This window comes from Homarus americanus, unplaced genomic scaffold (assembly GCF_018991925.1).
Source record: "Homarus americanus isolate GMGI-L3 unplaced genomic scaffold, GMGI_Hamer_2.0 scaffold56009, whole genome shotgun sequence".
In the NCBI taxonomy this organism is placed as follows: Eukaryota; Metazoa; Arthropoda; class Malacostraca; order Decapoda; family Nephropidae; genus Homarus; species Homarus americanus.
This window is the reverse complement of record NW_024739542.1, coordinates 2,616,494-2,633,993: the sequence shown is the minus strand read 5'-3', so window position 1 is coordinate 2,633,993 and position 17,500 is coordinate 2,616,494. Positions and strand designations below refer to the sequence as shown.

The 17,500-nt window shown below is 39.5% G+C and overlaps 1 protein-coding gene across 1 annotated transcript in view; it reads right to left on the bottom strand.

Annotated features, from left to right (window-relative positions):
* The window catches only part of LOC121874860 (nephrin-like), a 148,148-nt gene that overhangs the window by 75,293 nt on the left and 55,355 nt on the right, over positions 1-17,500 (bottom strand). Inside the window, exon 5 of the mRNA XM_042379150.1 lies at positions 5,540-5,830. Within this exon, the coding sequence (XP_042235084.1) occupies positions 5,540-5,830 (291 nt within the window). The remainder of the gene's footprint in view (positions 1-5,539; positions 5,831-17,500) is intronic.

The following is a 17,500-nucleotide window of genomic DNA, read 5'->3' as shown; positions in this document are numbered from 1 at the left end:
GGTTTGGTTTGGTTAGGTTAATTCTTGCTTTCTGCTTCTGTTAAGGATTTTGAAAGTCATTTTTCCTCGTTCCTCCTCCAAGTATACAGTTCACTCACTAGAATAAACTTAAAAATGAAAATCCCTTCAAAGAATTCAATGAAGTAGAGCTAAGTGAACACCCACTCACATTCGTGTTCTATAAAACTTTCCATTGTGTATTTAATTCTAGTCATATTTTTTTTTATATAAAGCATTACCTAATTTTCAGTGGTTCCCGTGAAATTACTTCAATCAATAAATATAAAATTTAAGTTCTTCACAGATACGGTTAATATGAACTGTATAGGCCTACGTATATAATGACAACTGAAGATAACTGTTGCTGGTGTACGAATAAAATCATACAAAAAATTTCACCATAGTATATAACATGTTTTTAGGGTGTTGGGTAATTTTTGGGGGTTACTTATTTATAATTGTATCCCCGTAGATGTTTTTAAGACCAGACGCCATTCTCTATTGGGGGGGAGGGGGGAAACTATAATGGCTGAGGTTATTAACATAATGGTGATCACAATGTTAAGCCACAGTCTGTCCTAAGTGTGAGTATTATAAAGGAGTAATAATCAAGATCTGGGTTAATTAATATCTGACTGAAGACTGTAAGAGAACAATGAATAATGGTGAGCGGTGTGATGACTGATTACAGCTATGTTTTGAAGTGTATTCACCACTCAAATGATTGAATAATTTATACTATACCAAAGACATATTTATATTTATCATTCGTAACATTGTCCTGGTTGATAATGTTGTAATTAACAAAAACCTTATCATGTTGTTATGAATATTTTGTGAAAGATATTATAGTTTGTGTTTGTAATGCATTTTTGTAAAGTTTGTACGGTAATTAATCAAGGAAATGATACTATCTGGAATCAGAATACCATGATTGTGTGAGCTATCCGACACGTTAGCTTCAGGTCGGTCAGCGTTACAGTACTTCCTCCCGTGCTGAATATAAATACGAAATGTGACGTCACTTATGTAAACACAACACCCCCATTGATGATGATGATGATGATGATGAGGATGACTGATTGATTGATTGATTGATGATGATGATGATGATGATGATGAATAACGATGGATAAAAACAAGGCCCCATCCATATATACCCAGAGAATTACACTCCCAGTGGAAATTAATATTCTGTGACGGAAATATCATAGGTGATTTGATTCAGGTGTTGTATTATGTGATATGCAATGATCCCCTTTGACCGAAGTGAAAAGAAAACAAACGTGCAATATGATTACATAAAAAACATCTAATACCTTCATACACCACGTGATAGAGTGAGGGGGGGCAGACTGTTCACCTGTACAGTTCCTGGTGTCAGAGTGATGGTATATTAAATGGAACATGACTACCTGTGATGTGTCTCCCATACTTGACTGTATCAATAAATGCCGCTAATTATAACCTGTTTATCCTATCCTCGACCCAAGGACCAGAAAGCGAGTACTGTATACACTCGACCGCCATGTTCATTGATTTAACTAACCTAACCTTAATCTATCATATATATGCTCTTAGCACCCCCCCCCCCACACACACACACAGTTAGTTACCTTGACTTAACCCCACGAATTAGCCTTAAAACCAAAAAGATAAAACGTTTTATTTTATTTTTCACTGTATTATCACAATTAAATTAACGCATTAAACCCTTTGGAAATACATTTGATTTAAAATTTTACTTTTTAAATTTTCTAAATGATTAATTTATAAAATCATTGCTATTAATATTACTCCTGTCATTATTATTGCTAGTTATATGTACATACATTTATGTGGCTATCTCATCATTACATTATATATCATATATCTAAGTGGCTATGTTGTCATATATTAAAATGAATGTCATTATACACGTAAGTGACTAAATTACCATATTATTCAAGTGACTACATCATACATTTAAGTGACTACATCACCATACATTTAAGTGGTCATGCCATCATATAATCAATAGGTAATATCCTACACTTCGATTATTATACGCTGAAATAGTGATCTCATAATACCTCCCAAGCGATTAATTAGTCCTGGTCGAACGAAATTAATTACAATGTTAATTATCTTCTAAATAACACAAATATCCCCCCTTATTGCTGTATAGAAATTAAATAATGTGATGTTTTACTCCATAGAGACAGTCGTTACTGCTGTGAGTGTTATCTTGGACACGGGGTAGACCAAACTCTGGCTCTGATGTTGAGATGCAGATTTTTGCAAAGAAAGGAAAGGTCTAGCTGCACCAATAACAGCAATTTGTGTGAGAGAAGATAACTTTCCACTCTGCCCTATACCCGGTGGTCGCCAGATGTGACTACCAGGCTGTAAGAAATAATCACCCCATGAAGTGCCTAAAATGTAATGTGTATTTGTGCCTAAACAATAATTCTATTTGTCTTTACACTTTTTAGTTTACTTGGTATTATAGAGAGTAACTTAGATAAACTCATTATTTTTTACTTAAACAGACCTATAAAGGGAATCCTGGATTTTTTTTATTTTTTTCCAGTTGTGGTTAATGGAAAGTTTTGATATATTTTGCACAAACGCATTTTATAACCATTTTCAATCTATTTTATTATGTGTATCCCGGCCGACCCAACTCCCTCCACTTAACACTTCCCCCAAGATACACAAGCAGAGCGGCTGTCGGTGATAAGTCGAACGACACTTAGTAATGTCCAAGTTTTATAGAAATGAATCAATGTAGACTGTGGGAGACGTGCCTTGCCCCTGTCACAGATATTCCCCACTTGTTAACAGACGATACCAAGCCATTTTGAGACTGACGTAAAATGTTTTTAATTGCTGTATTATATTTCTAGTTAACATTCTCAAAAAAATAAAAATAAAATCCTCGGTCTAATTGGAATATTAATCTAATTCAAGTAGCAGTTCTCAAGCGAACGTAGGAACCCACTGTGCTTAAAGAGATGCAAAACACCATGAATAAGTAATATATTATGAACCGAACACTTAACCTCGCCGTGTTAAGCTTCGTTACATTACAGGGACCAGATTGTGAATCCTTGCATCACCTTAGATACATTTGATGGCTGGTGTAAATATCTCACAATTCTCTTTCCTCAACATCGTAAACAGGTCAAATAAAGCATGAGCACTAAGACCCGGGCCGTGTACCTGTGTTGAACTCGAACGTATCAGGCAGCTGGAGTTGACGTCCTGTGTGTGTGTGTGTGTGTGTATGTGTGTGTATGAAAGTATGTATGTATGTATGTATGTATGTATGTATGTATGTATGTATGTATGTATGTATGTATGTATGTATGTTGCACTGTTTCTGAGAGTATTTTGGAAGTCGTTCCCGTTACAATGCATTACTGCACTTCAATAACTACGGTATTGAAGCGAGTTAAGAATTATGATAAACATATTGAAGAGTTTTCTTTTTGAGAGTTAAATACACATTATTTCTCTTAGACTTTACTTACCAGGTGTGTGATTCTACTCTCTAACTCTACGTACAGTATTTAGATTTTACCAGGTGTGTGACTCTACTCTCTAACTCTACGTACAATACTTACTTTACTTACCAGGTGTGACTCTACTCTAACTCTACGTGCAGTACCTCGGGTGATGTCACTGTCTCTCTTTGTTAATTTATGTTTTATGTGACTATTTATGTTGAAGTTCACATGAGTTTCGAATAAGAAAACAAAAAAGATGGTAATATAATCAGAATATATGAGACACGCGCCAGAAAAATTAAAATGTACCCCAACACGGGTCGCTAATTTCCTACATACTTCCACTTGTTTTGCTTGATTCCTTCTCGTCCAGGCTGCTGCACACAATCCATTACCCAATTATCGGTAAAAAAAAAAGCATCATGGTTCACCAACTAAGCCGCATTGTAAAGTTTTGTCGGGGGGAAAACCATTTGAGATTATGCATACGGGACATTCTGGTGAACAAAAGCACAGGTTCGCAAATGGACTCGGGAGAAGTGAAGGACCTGGCACCTTTGGGCTCTGAGATTGGCAAGTAAGTTCATTACGTGGACGAGGCAGGGAAGAGTCGGGAGTTTTCACGAGAGGAGAGATTAGCATATTGGCTATTTTTGGTGAGAGACTCGTCCAAGATTTCCCCAAAAATATTCTCTGGGCAAACTTTGAGCTAAGAGCCATTACTTTATACTGCTAATGCATCTAAGCCAAGCTGCCTTATTATATAATGCTTATAGTGATATACATTCTGAGGGAGATGGTGATATATATATATTTATATATATATATATATATATATATATATATATATATATATATATATATATATATATATATATATATATATATATATATATATATATATATATATATATATATATATATATTGACAGGTGAAGTTATCCCATTAAAAACATATTGCTCTCATTAAGCAGAAACATCTATGACTAGACAAGGCAGAGAGCCTCAGAAGAATTTGTCTGACTTTGTAGTAAGTGTGGACAACCCTTAAGTGAACAAGTAGTACACGTGAAGCATTCATCGCTCACTATTACGTATCGCTATAAAATTCGGATGAAAGTAAACATTTTGCATCAATCTATCATCAGTTTAAAAATGCGACAAGTTTTATAAGGTTAACTGTTTTAGTAATAGTTAATGTGTGTGCGGAATTCACCTTTTTTCGGGCGAATTCAAATAGAAACCTGACCTATATTGAAATATTTTAGATATGAATAAACTACCCGGAAAAAAAATATTTATATTTTGAAAATTATTGAATGTATTGGTTAGGGGGCGTGGGAAAGCCTCTAGAGTATTAGATCACAGAGTTTTAGTTTATTATTTCCAGCTGGAATTATGAAACATCATTTATAGAGTATATAAGTATTTACTTCTTCTAAAGGTTTATACTGATACTTATGAGACTCAAGAGCCAAGGTACTTATGGCCATTAAACAGTTATATACTTTTGTGGTTATTGAAGGAAATTGAATTGCCAGTATCAAATATTTAAGCCTTATTGGTGCTGAATTGATATGAATTTCTGTCTTGCCAAATCATTTTAGAAGCGGAACTTTAAAAGAGAAAAATCCAGCTACGAGTTTCAGAGTCACACAAGTCAGTTTTGGTAATGGATTCCGGGTCAAGTTAAAGTAACAACTGAGAGTAAAATGACGATGAATTTTATGACCATATTTATGAGAATTATTTCGGAATATTTAGATCTTGGCATGACAGTATTGCTTCTAATATATGTCAAGCTTTATAAATCACTACAGATTAGTTCTATAAGATTTTTAATAATTATTCTCTTTGTGTTAGTCACCATTATACCTTAATTCTTTGGTGTACGTATATAGTGTATCAGCAGTATACCTCATGTCTATATTGTTTTATACTATGATAATAAAAAAATACACCTCAAGTCAACAGTGTGTATACAGTGTCAGACAGCAATACACCTTGACCCCTCAGTATATCACTACAACTCACTCCTTCACACTTACAGTAGACGGTGAGGGTGACGTTGGACGTGAGGGGATTCTTGAGCAAGTCGTTGGTGACACTACACTCATACACGGCGCCGTCCTCCTCCGCCGTCACCACTACCTCGAAGGCGTTGTGAACTCCTGCAGTATCGAGGGCCGTTGTGTCGTCTAGAAGGCGCCCCTCGCGATACCAGAGAACCCAAGGACGTGGGTTACCTCCAGACACGCTACACGAGAGGTTACGTCGCTCCCCTGCCAATAAGATCTCACCAGTGTTGTAGCCGTGAATGGTTGGCTGCCCTGGCGGATCTGTGGGGGTGAGAGAGACAAAGATGTATCTACTGAGAGAAAAACAATTGGAGAAATCAATAATAAAGAAGAAGAGTGTACACAGACATAGACATCCCCGTATGTGTAAAGTGGTAAACTATTATCACAAGAAGTAAACAACAATGGTGGGTTTCCTTTACCCCATTTCCTGTGAGCTTTTTATTGTTTTGTGGAGAGTGACGAAAGCAGAAAGTATTTGTAACTCTTTTCAACTCGTAAATCTCTTCCCAAACAACCCCATTCCCTGAGCCCAAACAATCCTTCTTTCTTCACCGACTCTGACCTTGGCTGCTGCTCCTGGTATTACATATTTTCACTCTACATCAGGCCAACATTTTTCATTTCTTCTGATAAGTCGTGTGGACGTGTAACAACTAATAGCAATTCTTATAAATAAAAATCTCGCTATGAAAATTGAAATGCATTGAAGTGCAGAGAGTGATTGTTACTTTCCATTGGCGAGTGATATATAAACAATTACACATATATAAAGGTGCCGCGGCTGAGTATGAACAACGGGTCATATCGTAAGCATGGCAGCCTAGACACCTGTCCAGTTCTAAAGTAAAAATGAGTATCTAACTTTATGGAAAATAAAATTAGAAGTGATCGAGTGTAGTAACGCCACTCTGCTTCCTTGTGTACCAAGAAAATCTTAAGTCTACCTTGTACTGTATTCCCACTATCCCCAACAGACATGAACGCTGAGTTACCTGGTGGACTAATGACAGGTAAAGAAAGTTAGAAAAATCAACAAGTTAACTTATAGCCGTGGCGAGGGTTACTGTATGTTTAGTTGACCCCATCCCAGTGTATAAGAAAGAAACCTAGTCGTTTAGCAGTTGAATTTCAGTTGGTATAATCTATTGAGAATGTGATTTGGAGTGAGCAAAATGTATTGGGGGAGAAATGTAGTTGTGAGGAAAGAAAATTTCCTTGTACATAAAAGTGAGTGTTGGTTATGGGAGGTAAAGGCTGTGAGTTACCGAGTGTCTGTAAGTTGAGTAAGATGTGTGTCACTTTTTGCTGTAACTAATTTCCGGTTAACAAAGTTGTACTCTAAATGTCGCGATAATAACGATCTTCAAACTTCAACAACTTGTCTTTGAAATAGTAAATTACGTTGTCTCAACATTCAAAACAAACTTAGGTATACGAAGATTTACGGGGAATAGCCCACCCTGGCACAGGTCATCGGCCCACAACGAGGCCTGGGGGCGAAAAAATAAAGAGTAAAAATAAATTAAAAATAGATAAGTAAAAGACTACAGTATATTAATCTACACCACGAAGATGCCGGAAAACCATCTTTTTGAAGTGAGACAGATTGTAAGAGTATGGAAACACAGAAGAAGGCAGAGCATTCCACAGTTTGGCTGTGTGAGGAAAGAAGGATGTACTATAACGGGTTATACTAGTGTGACCGACATCCACACAAAAACAATGGGCACCGTGGGCAAGACGAGTGTTACGAGCCCACGGCCTTGCCGGCGGTACACAGGATGCCAAATTCACCGAACATTGCCCGTTAAAGTACCTGTGAAAGAGAGAGAGTGAAGCAACATTGCTGCGAAGAAAAAGGTAAGATAGATTATCAACTAAAGGAGGAGAGTTGATAAGACAAAATGCCTTTGATTCCACCCAATCTAACAGTTAAAGAGCCACCCCAGATATGAGAGCAGTACTTCAAGTGTTTAAGTAATCAGTTTAGCTACACGTGTGTGTGTGTGCGTGTGTGTGTGTGTGTGTGTTTTATGCTAAATAGGGATAATCGCCGATTAAGCGTTAAAAACCAACAGTAGTTTTTGTCAAATAAGGATAACATTACTTTTTCATTGCTACAACTTAATGGAAATTATTCTGTATATGGTAGAATTTGCTCTACTTCATTTAAGACGTCGACAACCATTATACAAGAGACGGACGACAACTAATGTTGGTTATGTAGTGACTGCTCCCTGTTACTACGTGGAGGATCATGGCTCGATTCCTGACTATATTGTGAGGTATTGTCTGTATATTGAGGTCCGCGTGCATTTGGATAAACACATACATAGACACAGATAGAGAGGAATAAATGGTATGTCTGTTACAGCGGCGTAAAATATAAGCTTGGTGAGGTGATAAACACACGATTCTCAGTGTGTTGTGACTACCAACCTAGACTGACCGTCATCCAAACACACCTCACGCTGGGTCCATTGTTTACCTTCACAATACCCGTCTAAAGATATTGGGTGAAGAGTTCCAGAAATGCTGACATTCCTTATCCTCCCGCTGACACCCTGACACCACATTGATCTCCCTGACACCACAATGACCTCACTAACACTACGGTGACCTTCCACACATCTTCGTAATCTCCCTGACACCACTACCTATGAAAACTGCCTCCTGACATTCCTTCGCTTTCGTTAAATATTTGTGTACAAGTCTACATTGATGACGTTTCAGTAACACAAGAAAGAAAGTAATGAAACAAGATGCATCTAATTTGCTATTAATGTAAAATATCCTAACTTGCCCACCTGGAAGTGATGGTGATATATCTACTGTATTGTATACCTACGGAAGCTCCCTATGACATATGTGACCAAGGAATCTTTTTTATCAGTCAGTTGAAACAATAAATTAAGATTAACGAATCGATTCTCATAAAATTGCGGAGTGCATATAGTTTCTTTCTCTCGATTTTTTCTTATAATGAAGTACAGGAATAATTATCACATCATTGTTTTGCTTATTATTGAGTTAACAGGTAAGAGAACACTATCCTAGCTCAGTATTTCTTAATATAACTGTTTGTAACGTAACTATAACTTGGTAAAACACAACGCTGGAGATATTGACCAACAAACACACATGCTGTACACAGAGAGAATAACAAAAGCAAAACTGAAAAAAAAAAAATGTCTGCGTTTGACATTTTTGTGCACATCTCTGTAGAGCTTTGAGAGGCTAAGTCGGGGATTTTCTACAAACGATTAACTTTGCTTTGTTTACAAGAGAGAAAACACGTAGGAATGAAACCCAGAGCGTGGACACCCTCACACGTATCCGCGGCAGCTGTTGTACATAACATTTCGAAGTAGAGTTATTTGTCAAGTTACCATAAGAGTTCTGTCATTTCTAAACAGCGAAGAAAATTACTTTGAATTATATTGGACAATTTATCACCAAGAAAAAAATGTAAGTGTTTTTTTTTTTTTTTTTAATTAACCAGAAACAGTGGCTGGGTGGTAGTGGTAATTAAAGTTTGGTTGTCCAGACTGTGGGATCGATACAGGTGTAACAATAACCTGAGCAGTTGACAAAGACAATTAGTGACGACGATGATACAGTTAAATGAATACTTGCATGACAGTTGATGTACAAGAGTCAAACACTAAAGCTGTAATAAATAAATAAATAAATAAAACACAGATCATCATCATTCACACAAAAAAAAATGTTGTACAGAGGAGCAGCGACCTGACATGCCTCGGGGTTATGTCTGACAGAATCAAATGAAAACCTTTTTTTTTTTCTTATATCAAAGTTCTTAACGAGACACATTTCAGTAACTTATAGCGAAATTCATTGTGTAGTGCAGGCGAGTTATAGAGTTCTTCAGACATAGTTAAAGAAAATACTAATGGTGAGAGAACATTTAATAGCCGGTAATGTTGATGTGTGTATATGACTGACTCAAGAGCTCTCCCGAGGCTCCTTCCTAATGCAGTTCATAAATAAGGGTGTTTGTGTTAGTGTTAGTGTTAGTGTTAGTGTTAGTGTTAGTGTTAGTGTTAGTGTTAGTGTTAGTCTTAGTCTTAGTGTTAGTGTTAGTGTTAGTGTTAGTCTTAGTGTTAGTGTTAGTGTTAGTATTAGTGTTAGTGTTAGTGTTAGTATTAGTGTTAGTGTTAGTGTTAGTGTTCCATCTTCAAGTAAACAACATCAAAATCACTTGTTAATCTAAACACACTCAGCACATTACACACACTACGACGGACATAAAACAACATAGAATTACTGAAACACGACCACCACGCCACCACCTACAGTACCTTCCACCTAGGTAGGACTCCTCACAAACTTATAATCATAGAGTAAGTTATACGGATGGAAAATTAATCTAAACCATGGGACTCATCAGCAGTGAGAGAGAGAGAGAGTAGCAGAAAAAGTCTTAATCTTCCTCCTTTCTAGCAATTAGATAACTTCCATCGGGAGGGCGAACGAACGTCTTGGCCGAATTTGTTATGTGTATGTGTGAGAGAGAGAGAGAGAGGGGGACTGGTAAGACGGTGGTTGGGGGAGGGGAGGGGGGAGGCCTCGTAAAGACTTGTGGGAGCCGTAGGATTAAAGGACTTTCACAACTCGAAGGGACTGTGAGCCTCATAATGCCAGGAGAGTTTTAAGTCTCGTTTGTCTAGTACAGCTTCTCGATACCCCTGGAGGCTTCAGTGCTTGTAAACGTCAGAATAACTCGTTTGGCTGTAGACGTGTGAGGCGGTGTGATTCGTATACAATTATCCCTTTAACTGTTATAAACTCTCGTACTTTTTGTAGCCCGGGTGGGCTAATCCCAGTAAAAAAAAATATATATAATATTTTTTTTTCCATTAAGAATGTTGATTACAGAGCCTCTTTACCTCACTAACTGCTACGTACATGTTCCTTTACCTCACTAACTGCTACGTACATCTCTTTACCTCACTAACTGCTACGTACATGTTCCTTTACCTCACTAACTGCTACGTACATCTCTTTACCTCACTAACTGCTACGTACATCTCTTCCACCTCACTACTTTGCTACGTACATGTTCGCCAGCCTCACCCGCTACTACGTACATCTCTTTACCTCACCTAACTGCTACGTACATGTTCCTTTGCACCTCACTAACTTTGGTATCCAGAACTTATTTATAACTTAGCGATATTCAGGAGTGTGTTTACGTAACCAGCAAGAGTATGTTTTGCCTCTCGACTAACAGTACGTAGACTACTATTCATCATACCTGCTGCTGCTGCTGCTGCTGCTCTGCCAGGTAAGGGCTTTCAGATATATGACCTAATTCACTGCACAAAGACATACATACATACACACTCTACGGGCGGCTGCTGCTGCTTGGCAAATATTTGTTTCCATTACCAAGCTCTAGTGAGGAGGTTCTTGTTGCCCCCCCCTCCCCCGCCTCCTCCCCAGTGTTCCCTGAGGCATTCATAACCTCAGTCCTCCCCCACTTAGAGCATGGAAGGTTTCTCTCGTGAGATGTTGATGCTATATTACCGCGCTTCATGGGGAGAGTCACGCGTACGCACCGCCGCCAGACTCATGGTCAAATATTCATGCGTGGAGGACCCTAAGCTGACAGCCGCTCTCATAGAATGATCTGTTATTGTTTGTTTGTACCCGAAGACCTTACCTCCTTCACCTCTTTCTCGCTCGTGTTATTGCTTCCTGCTCTCTCGGATAGAAGGGTATTGTCCTGCTCTATACTATCTACGTACCTGGACGGTCTGCTATCAGTTAGTTGTTTATATTTGTTGATAACTTTATTTAAAAACGATGATTGACACAACACCACGGAAAGCCTATAGTCATATAATTTTCCCTTCATTGGTATGGGTCTTGCTAACACCATAACACATATACAGTAAAACCTTCTAATTTAGAGGGTTTGGGTTAGCGTGTCTGTTTTACCATACTATAGTCTTCTCTCGTGTTTGGTTACTATTACCCATTAGTGTGATTGAGAGTGTGTGTGTGTGTGTGTGTGTGTGTGTGTGTGTGTGTGTGTGTGTGTGTCAGGTTATGGCAGAGCATTATCGTGATTATTTGGTGATTATGTTGAGTTACCGTAGATGTTGAAGGTAGACGGTGACTCCTATACCATCGCTGTTAATAGGCAATATATCAGTTCTCAGGTAAACATGGGCGGTAGTTAGTTATGGTAATAGTTATGATTGTTGTTGTTGTTGGTGGTGATGACGTAGGTTAATGTGATTCGTGTTATTATTGATGTTACCATGACACACACACACACACACACACACACACACACACACACACACACACACACACACACACACACACACACACATACACACACACACACACACACACACACACACATCTCCGGAAATAAAAATAACTGTCAAGCTCTGGATCGCAAATATCTCGTTTTCTGACAACCTGAGTTTAATCTTCGGCTCAAAGATGCCAAGCAAAATGGCTTTTAAACTACACGAGGACTTTACCGTATTTAAAAACATCTTTTAATCCACAGGTAGAAGGGAAACATCCAATATGGCTAATGAGTTAAATCCCTTAAGTGTATCTACTAGACATTTGAGGCAATTTTAGACAAGGTTTGGGATTCCCCGGAGCTCTATAAGTCAAATTTCAATTAAATGTTTAAGTTAATCGTTGAATATATTATCTAATTTACTCACTGGAGCCCCGCCTTACAGATAATGACCTAAATGTAGTAATTAGCTCAGATACTGTACTACTACACGGTGAGTTAACTTCTCTCCTTTAACAATCAGTAACGCGAGAATCTTTCAGGTAGAGGATTCTCATCACCTTTATGCTGAATAGTGTAATTAACAGTGAATATATATGAAATGGGAATAGTACACGAATGACTAATAACAATAATAGTAGTAGTAGTAGTAGTAGTAGTAGTAGTAGTAGTAGTAGTAGTAGTAGTAGTAACAATAATAATAATAATAATAATAATAATAATAATAATAATAATAATAATAATAATAATAATAATAATAATAATAACAATAATAATAACAATAATAATAATAATAATAATAATAATAATAATAACAATAATAACAATAATAATAATAACAATAATTATAATAAAGGAAGATACCGGGATTCATGTTATTTATTGCATGTCTGTTCTGGAGTTTATGATCCTGTTATCTAATCTAAAGTATATTTATATGCTCAGTCTTCCTCTAACTACCTACCTCTTCCTTAATAATGTTATCTTCATCCTTCCTCCCTTCTCCTTCCTCGCTCCTCCTTCCCATGTTTCTCTTCTATCTTCTTTCCTTCATCTTTAACCTTTTCTCTCCTTCCCTTTCTGTATTTCCCCGCCTTCACCACTGATCCAGTTCAATATGTCAGTTGACCTTTTCCGGACACTACCCTGAGGTTAGATCACCTTAGGTCAGCCATTTCAAACATCTAGTTTCTTTTCATGGGCAAATGTTCGTTCGTTTCCCCGGGATGTACCAAACTTTATCATTTAATGTCATATCCCCAGCGAGAAAAGTTTATTTATTATATTCTAACAAAAAATATATGAAAATAAATACATAAAAGGTATGGTTAGTGAGGCTTCGGTACCATCCCCGTCAGCTCCTCCTCCATGTACTACTTAGGAAGGCTCGTCAACTCAGTAAGAATGACCCAGCTGAAGTACCACAAAGGACGCCTGCACTTGGAGAGATCCTGCACGAATTCTTGGCCCCGCCACCAGAGACTGACCCTAGGCATCACCAGGGTCACCAGAGTCGAGGTAGGTATTATGGCCTTCTATCCTGGCCACCACGTCCTCAATGGCCATTCATGAAGGAGGCGCCGCCGGGTAGGATGCCAGGGGCCTCACTCAACCAAGGCAACGATTTATTTGTCTATATGTATTTTGTTTTTGATGTTCTAATTCTGATTTTATTTTTATGTGGCTATGAAACCTCACGAGACAACAACAACAATACTACTACTACTACTACTACTACTACTACTACTACTACTACTACTACTACTACTACTACTACTACTACTACTACGACTACTACTACTACTACTAATAATAATAATAATAATAATAATAATAATAATAATAATAATAATAATAATAATAATAATAATAATAATAATAATAATAATAATAATAATAATAATAATAATAATAATAATAATAATAATAACAGACGGTCATAACCAAAAGAAAAAATAAACACAACTGACAAGAATCGAAAAGTAAAATGAAAAGCTGGGAAGTTGGAAACAGTCACCCTAAGACTGTGTTCCTGTACCAAGGCCTCACTAAAGCGACGTGTAAATGGAACAGAAATCCAGTACAGGAGTCTAAGATACCAGAGTAACACACACACACACACACACACACACACACACAGACACACACACACACACACACACACACACACACACACACACACACACACACACACACACACACATATGATGATTTCCCATAAAGTTTTTCTAATCACATGGTCTCCACTAAAACCTTCTAACTATCTAATACTCTGTTCCTCATACATTCTACTTATATTCAACCCTCTAATACCCCCTGATACCTAATCTTCACCTGAGCCTCCCTCCATCCCTTCCCTCTACCCCTCCAAATACTCACCTCCCACCTAATCCTCACTCCCACCTAATCCTCACTCCCACCTAATCCTCACTGCTATCTAATCCTCACTGCCACCTAATCCCCCACCTAACCTCACTCCCACCTAATCCTCACCCCACCTAATCCTCACTCCCACCTAATCCTCACTGCTATCTAATCCTCACCTCCCACCTAATCCTCACTCCCACCTAATCCTCACTGCTATCTAATCCTCACTGCCACCTAATCCTCACTCCCACCTAATCCTCACTCCCACCTAATCCTCACTGCTATCTAATCCTCACTGCCACCTAATCCTCACTCCCACCTAATCCTCACTCCCACCTAATCCTCACTCCCACCTAATCCTCACTCCCACCTAATCCCCAATGTCACCAGTTAAATCCAGTGTCAGCGCTCAGCCAATCACGCTAGTCGACATTCCCGTTACATCACTTGAGTTTTGAATCAACAGGAGCTTATTCACTTAAGCCTATCTCATCCTGGCCCGCTTGGTTTCCTTCTCATTCTCATTCTACCCATTCACCCCACTCAAGACCTCTCCTTCTCATATTGACTCCACTCACTAACATTCAGCATCCCACTCACCAACCTCACCATCCCATTTACTTCAAAGTCTATACACTCATTTTACCCAAGTCACCCCCACTCAGTTATTATTCCTCTCTTCCCACTCAACCCAGTATTCACCTCACTCAACTTTTCAATCATTCAACCGTTGAAAGGATTTTACTCTGTCTACCCAGATCCCATTCACTCCAACCAAGATCCCACTCACTCCATTCAAGATCCCACTCACTCCATTCAAGACCCCACTTACTCCATTCAAGACCCCACTTACTCCATTCAAGACCCCACTCACTCCATTTAATACTCCACTCACTCCATTTAATACCCCACTCACTCCATTCAAGACCCCACCCTTCTCATTAAATGTCTCACTCTTCTCACTCAGGACCTTTGCTCACCCCACACCTAAGCCCACTCATCCCACTCGCCACCTCTCCTCCGTGCCCTGACACTCGCCCATTCAAGCTGTCTAAAATTTTCAGTATCATAAGTAGGATTAATTTTGGGGGGTAATGTTTGAGAAGTGGTCACTGTTGGCTCACTCGTATCACCTGCATCAATAGGTAATGTTTTGTCAATACCACTTCTGTATTTATTCTTTGTCTTCTCTTGTATGTTTTTCTTTCGTTCATTTTTCCTCCTTCAAAGACGCTTCTATTGTCAATATTTATAAGAACAAGGGAGAACGGTCAGACTGTGGCAACTACCGTGGGATCTCGCTGCTCGCCATAGCTAGCAAGATAATCGCCCGAGTCCTCCTAAACAGACTCCTTCCTGAGGCGGAAAACTTCCTCCCAGAATCTTAATGTGGTTTTAGACCATCACGTGGCACCACTGACATGATCTTTGCTGCCCGCCAAACACAACAAAAGTGCAGAGAACAGCATCTTGACCTGTACATGGCTTTCATCTACCTAACGAAGCCCTTTGACTCGGTCAATAGGGAAGCCCTCTGGTGCACCCTCAGCCGTTTTGGCTACCCACCAAAATTTATCGCTATTGTGAGGCAACTCCACGATGGCATGAACGGCAGTGTCTTTTTCAACGCACCCAGTCATAGTTCTTCCAGATCCAAACAGGGGTTAAACAAGGGTGTGTACCGGCACCAACTCTCTTTTCCATCTTCTTGGCTGCCTTCCTTACTCGTGCCAGTGCCAATTTAACCAACGGGGTGAACATCGAGTACCGGGTGAAGGATCTTTTCAACATAAGACGACTCCAGGCAAGAACAAAGGTGTCGGCAGCTTCCATTACTGAACTTCAGTATGCAGACGACCTCACCCTTGTTGCTAACACTAAACACGACCTACAGGAGATTCTAAACACCTACTCAGACGCGTATGCACACTTCGGCCTTGAGGTGAATGTAGGTGAGACTCAGATTCTCTTTCAACCTGCCCTGGTTCAGACAAACCTCCACCATCCATCCAGCTTAACGGCACTACCCTCTCTAATGTTGCTCACTTTCGGTATCTCGGCTCCACACCAGTCCACCACCGCAGATATCGATGCAGAGATTCAGCATCGGATCAGATGTGCATCTCAAGCCTTTGGCAGACTCCGAAATCGTGTCTTCAGCTGTAGGGAGCTGAAATTATCTATAAAACTGCATGTATATCGAGCAGTGGTCCTCCCCACCCTGCTATATGGCAGTGAGACATGGGTCATATACAGGAGGCTCCACAAGGCACTTGAAAACTTTCACCAACGTAGTCTACGTTTCATCCTCTGAGTTCGCTGGGAAGACAAGAGAACAAATGCCAGTATTCTTGCTGACACCAACTGTAGGAGCATCGAGGTTACCATTATCCATAAACAACTACGTTTGACTGGCCGTGTTACCCGCATGGACGACAATAGACTGCCATAGCAGTTACTTTACAGTCACATAACGAATAATAAACGTAACGCCGGCGGGCAATTGAAAAGGTATAAGGATAGTCTGAAGACAAACCTGAAAAAGTGCCATATCAACCCCCTCACCTGGAAGTAGATTACTCGACATCGTAACGCTTGGAGGAGCACCACACGAGAAGGTGTCAATACTTTCGAGTTCGCCCGACTGCAAACTGAGGCAGACAAGCCCCAACGCCGGAAAGACGCTGCTACCGCTCCTCACGCAGTAGATGGAGCCCTCCACATGTGCAACGAATGTGGACGACCCTGCGGGTCCCGTATCGGCCTCTTTTGTCACCTCAAAACTCACCACCCTAGGTGACATCCCTAATAACTCATATCATTGTATCATCCCTGGATGATCGTCATACTCGATTCCGAGTGACAGCAAAGTAGTAGTAGTAGTGTGTGTGTGTGTGTGTGTGTAAAAGTAGCGTAGTGATGGTTTGGGTGGACGATGCTAATTGCTGTGGGTGGTATGACGATGAGCGAATGAATGTGATGTGGATGAAATGGATGATGTGTAGACATGATCAACAGTGTGTGTGGGGTGGGTTGGTTGGAGTGGGGTGGAGTAAGCTGCGTATGGGTGGGTGGATTAGGCGGATTGGGTGGAGTGCATTCATCATCATCATCATTAGTGTGGGGACCTAGGAGGAAGGGAAGACGGGGGGAGGAAGGGAAGAAGGAGTTGGGGACCTAGGAGGAAGGGAAGACGGGGAGGACATGGAGTTTAGAGGAAGGGAGGGAGGAGGGGTAAAGGAGAGGTAGGGAGGGGGAGGGGAAGGAGGAGG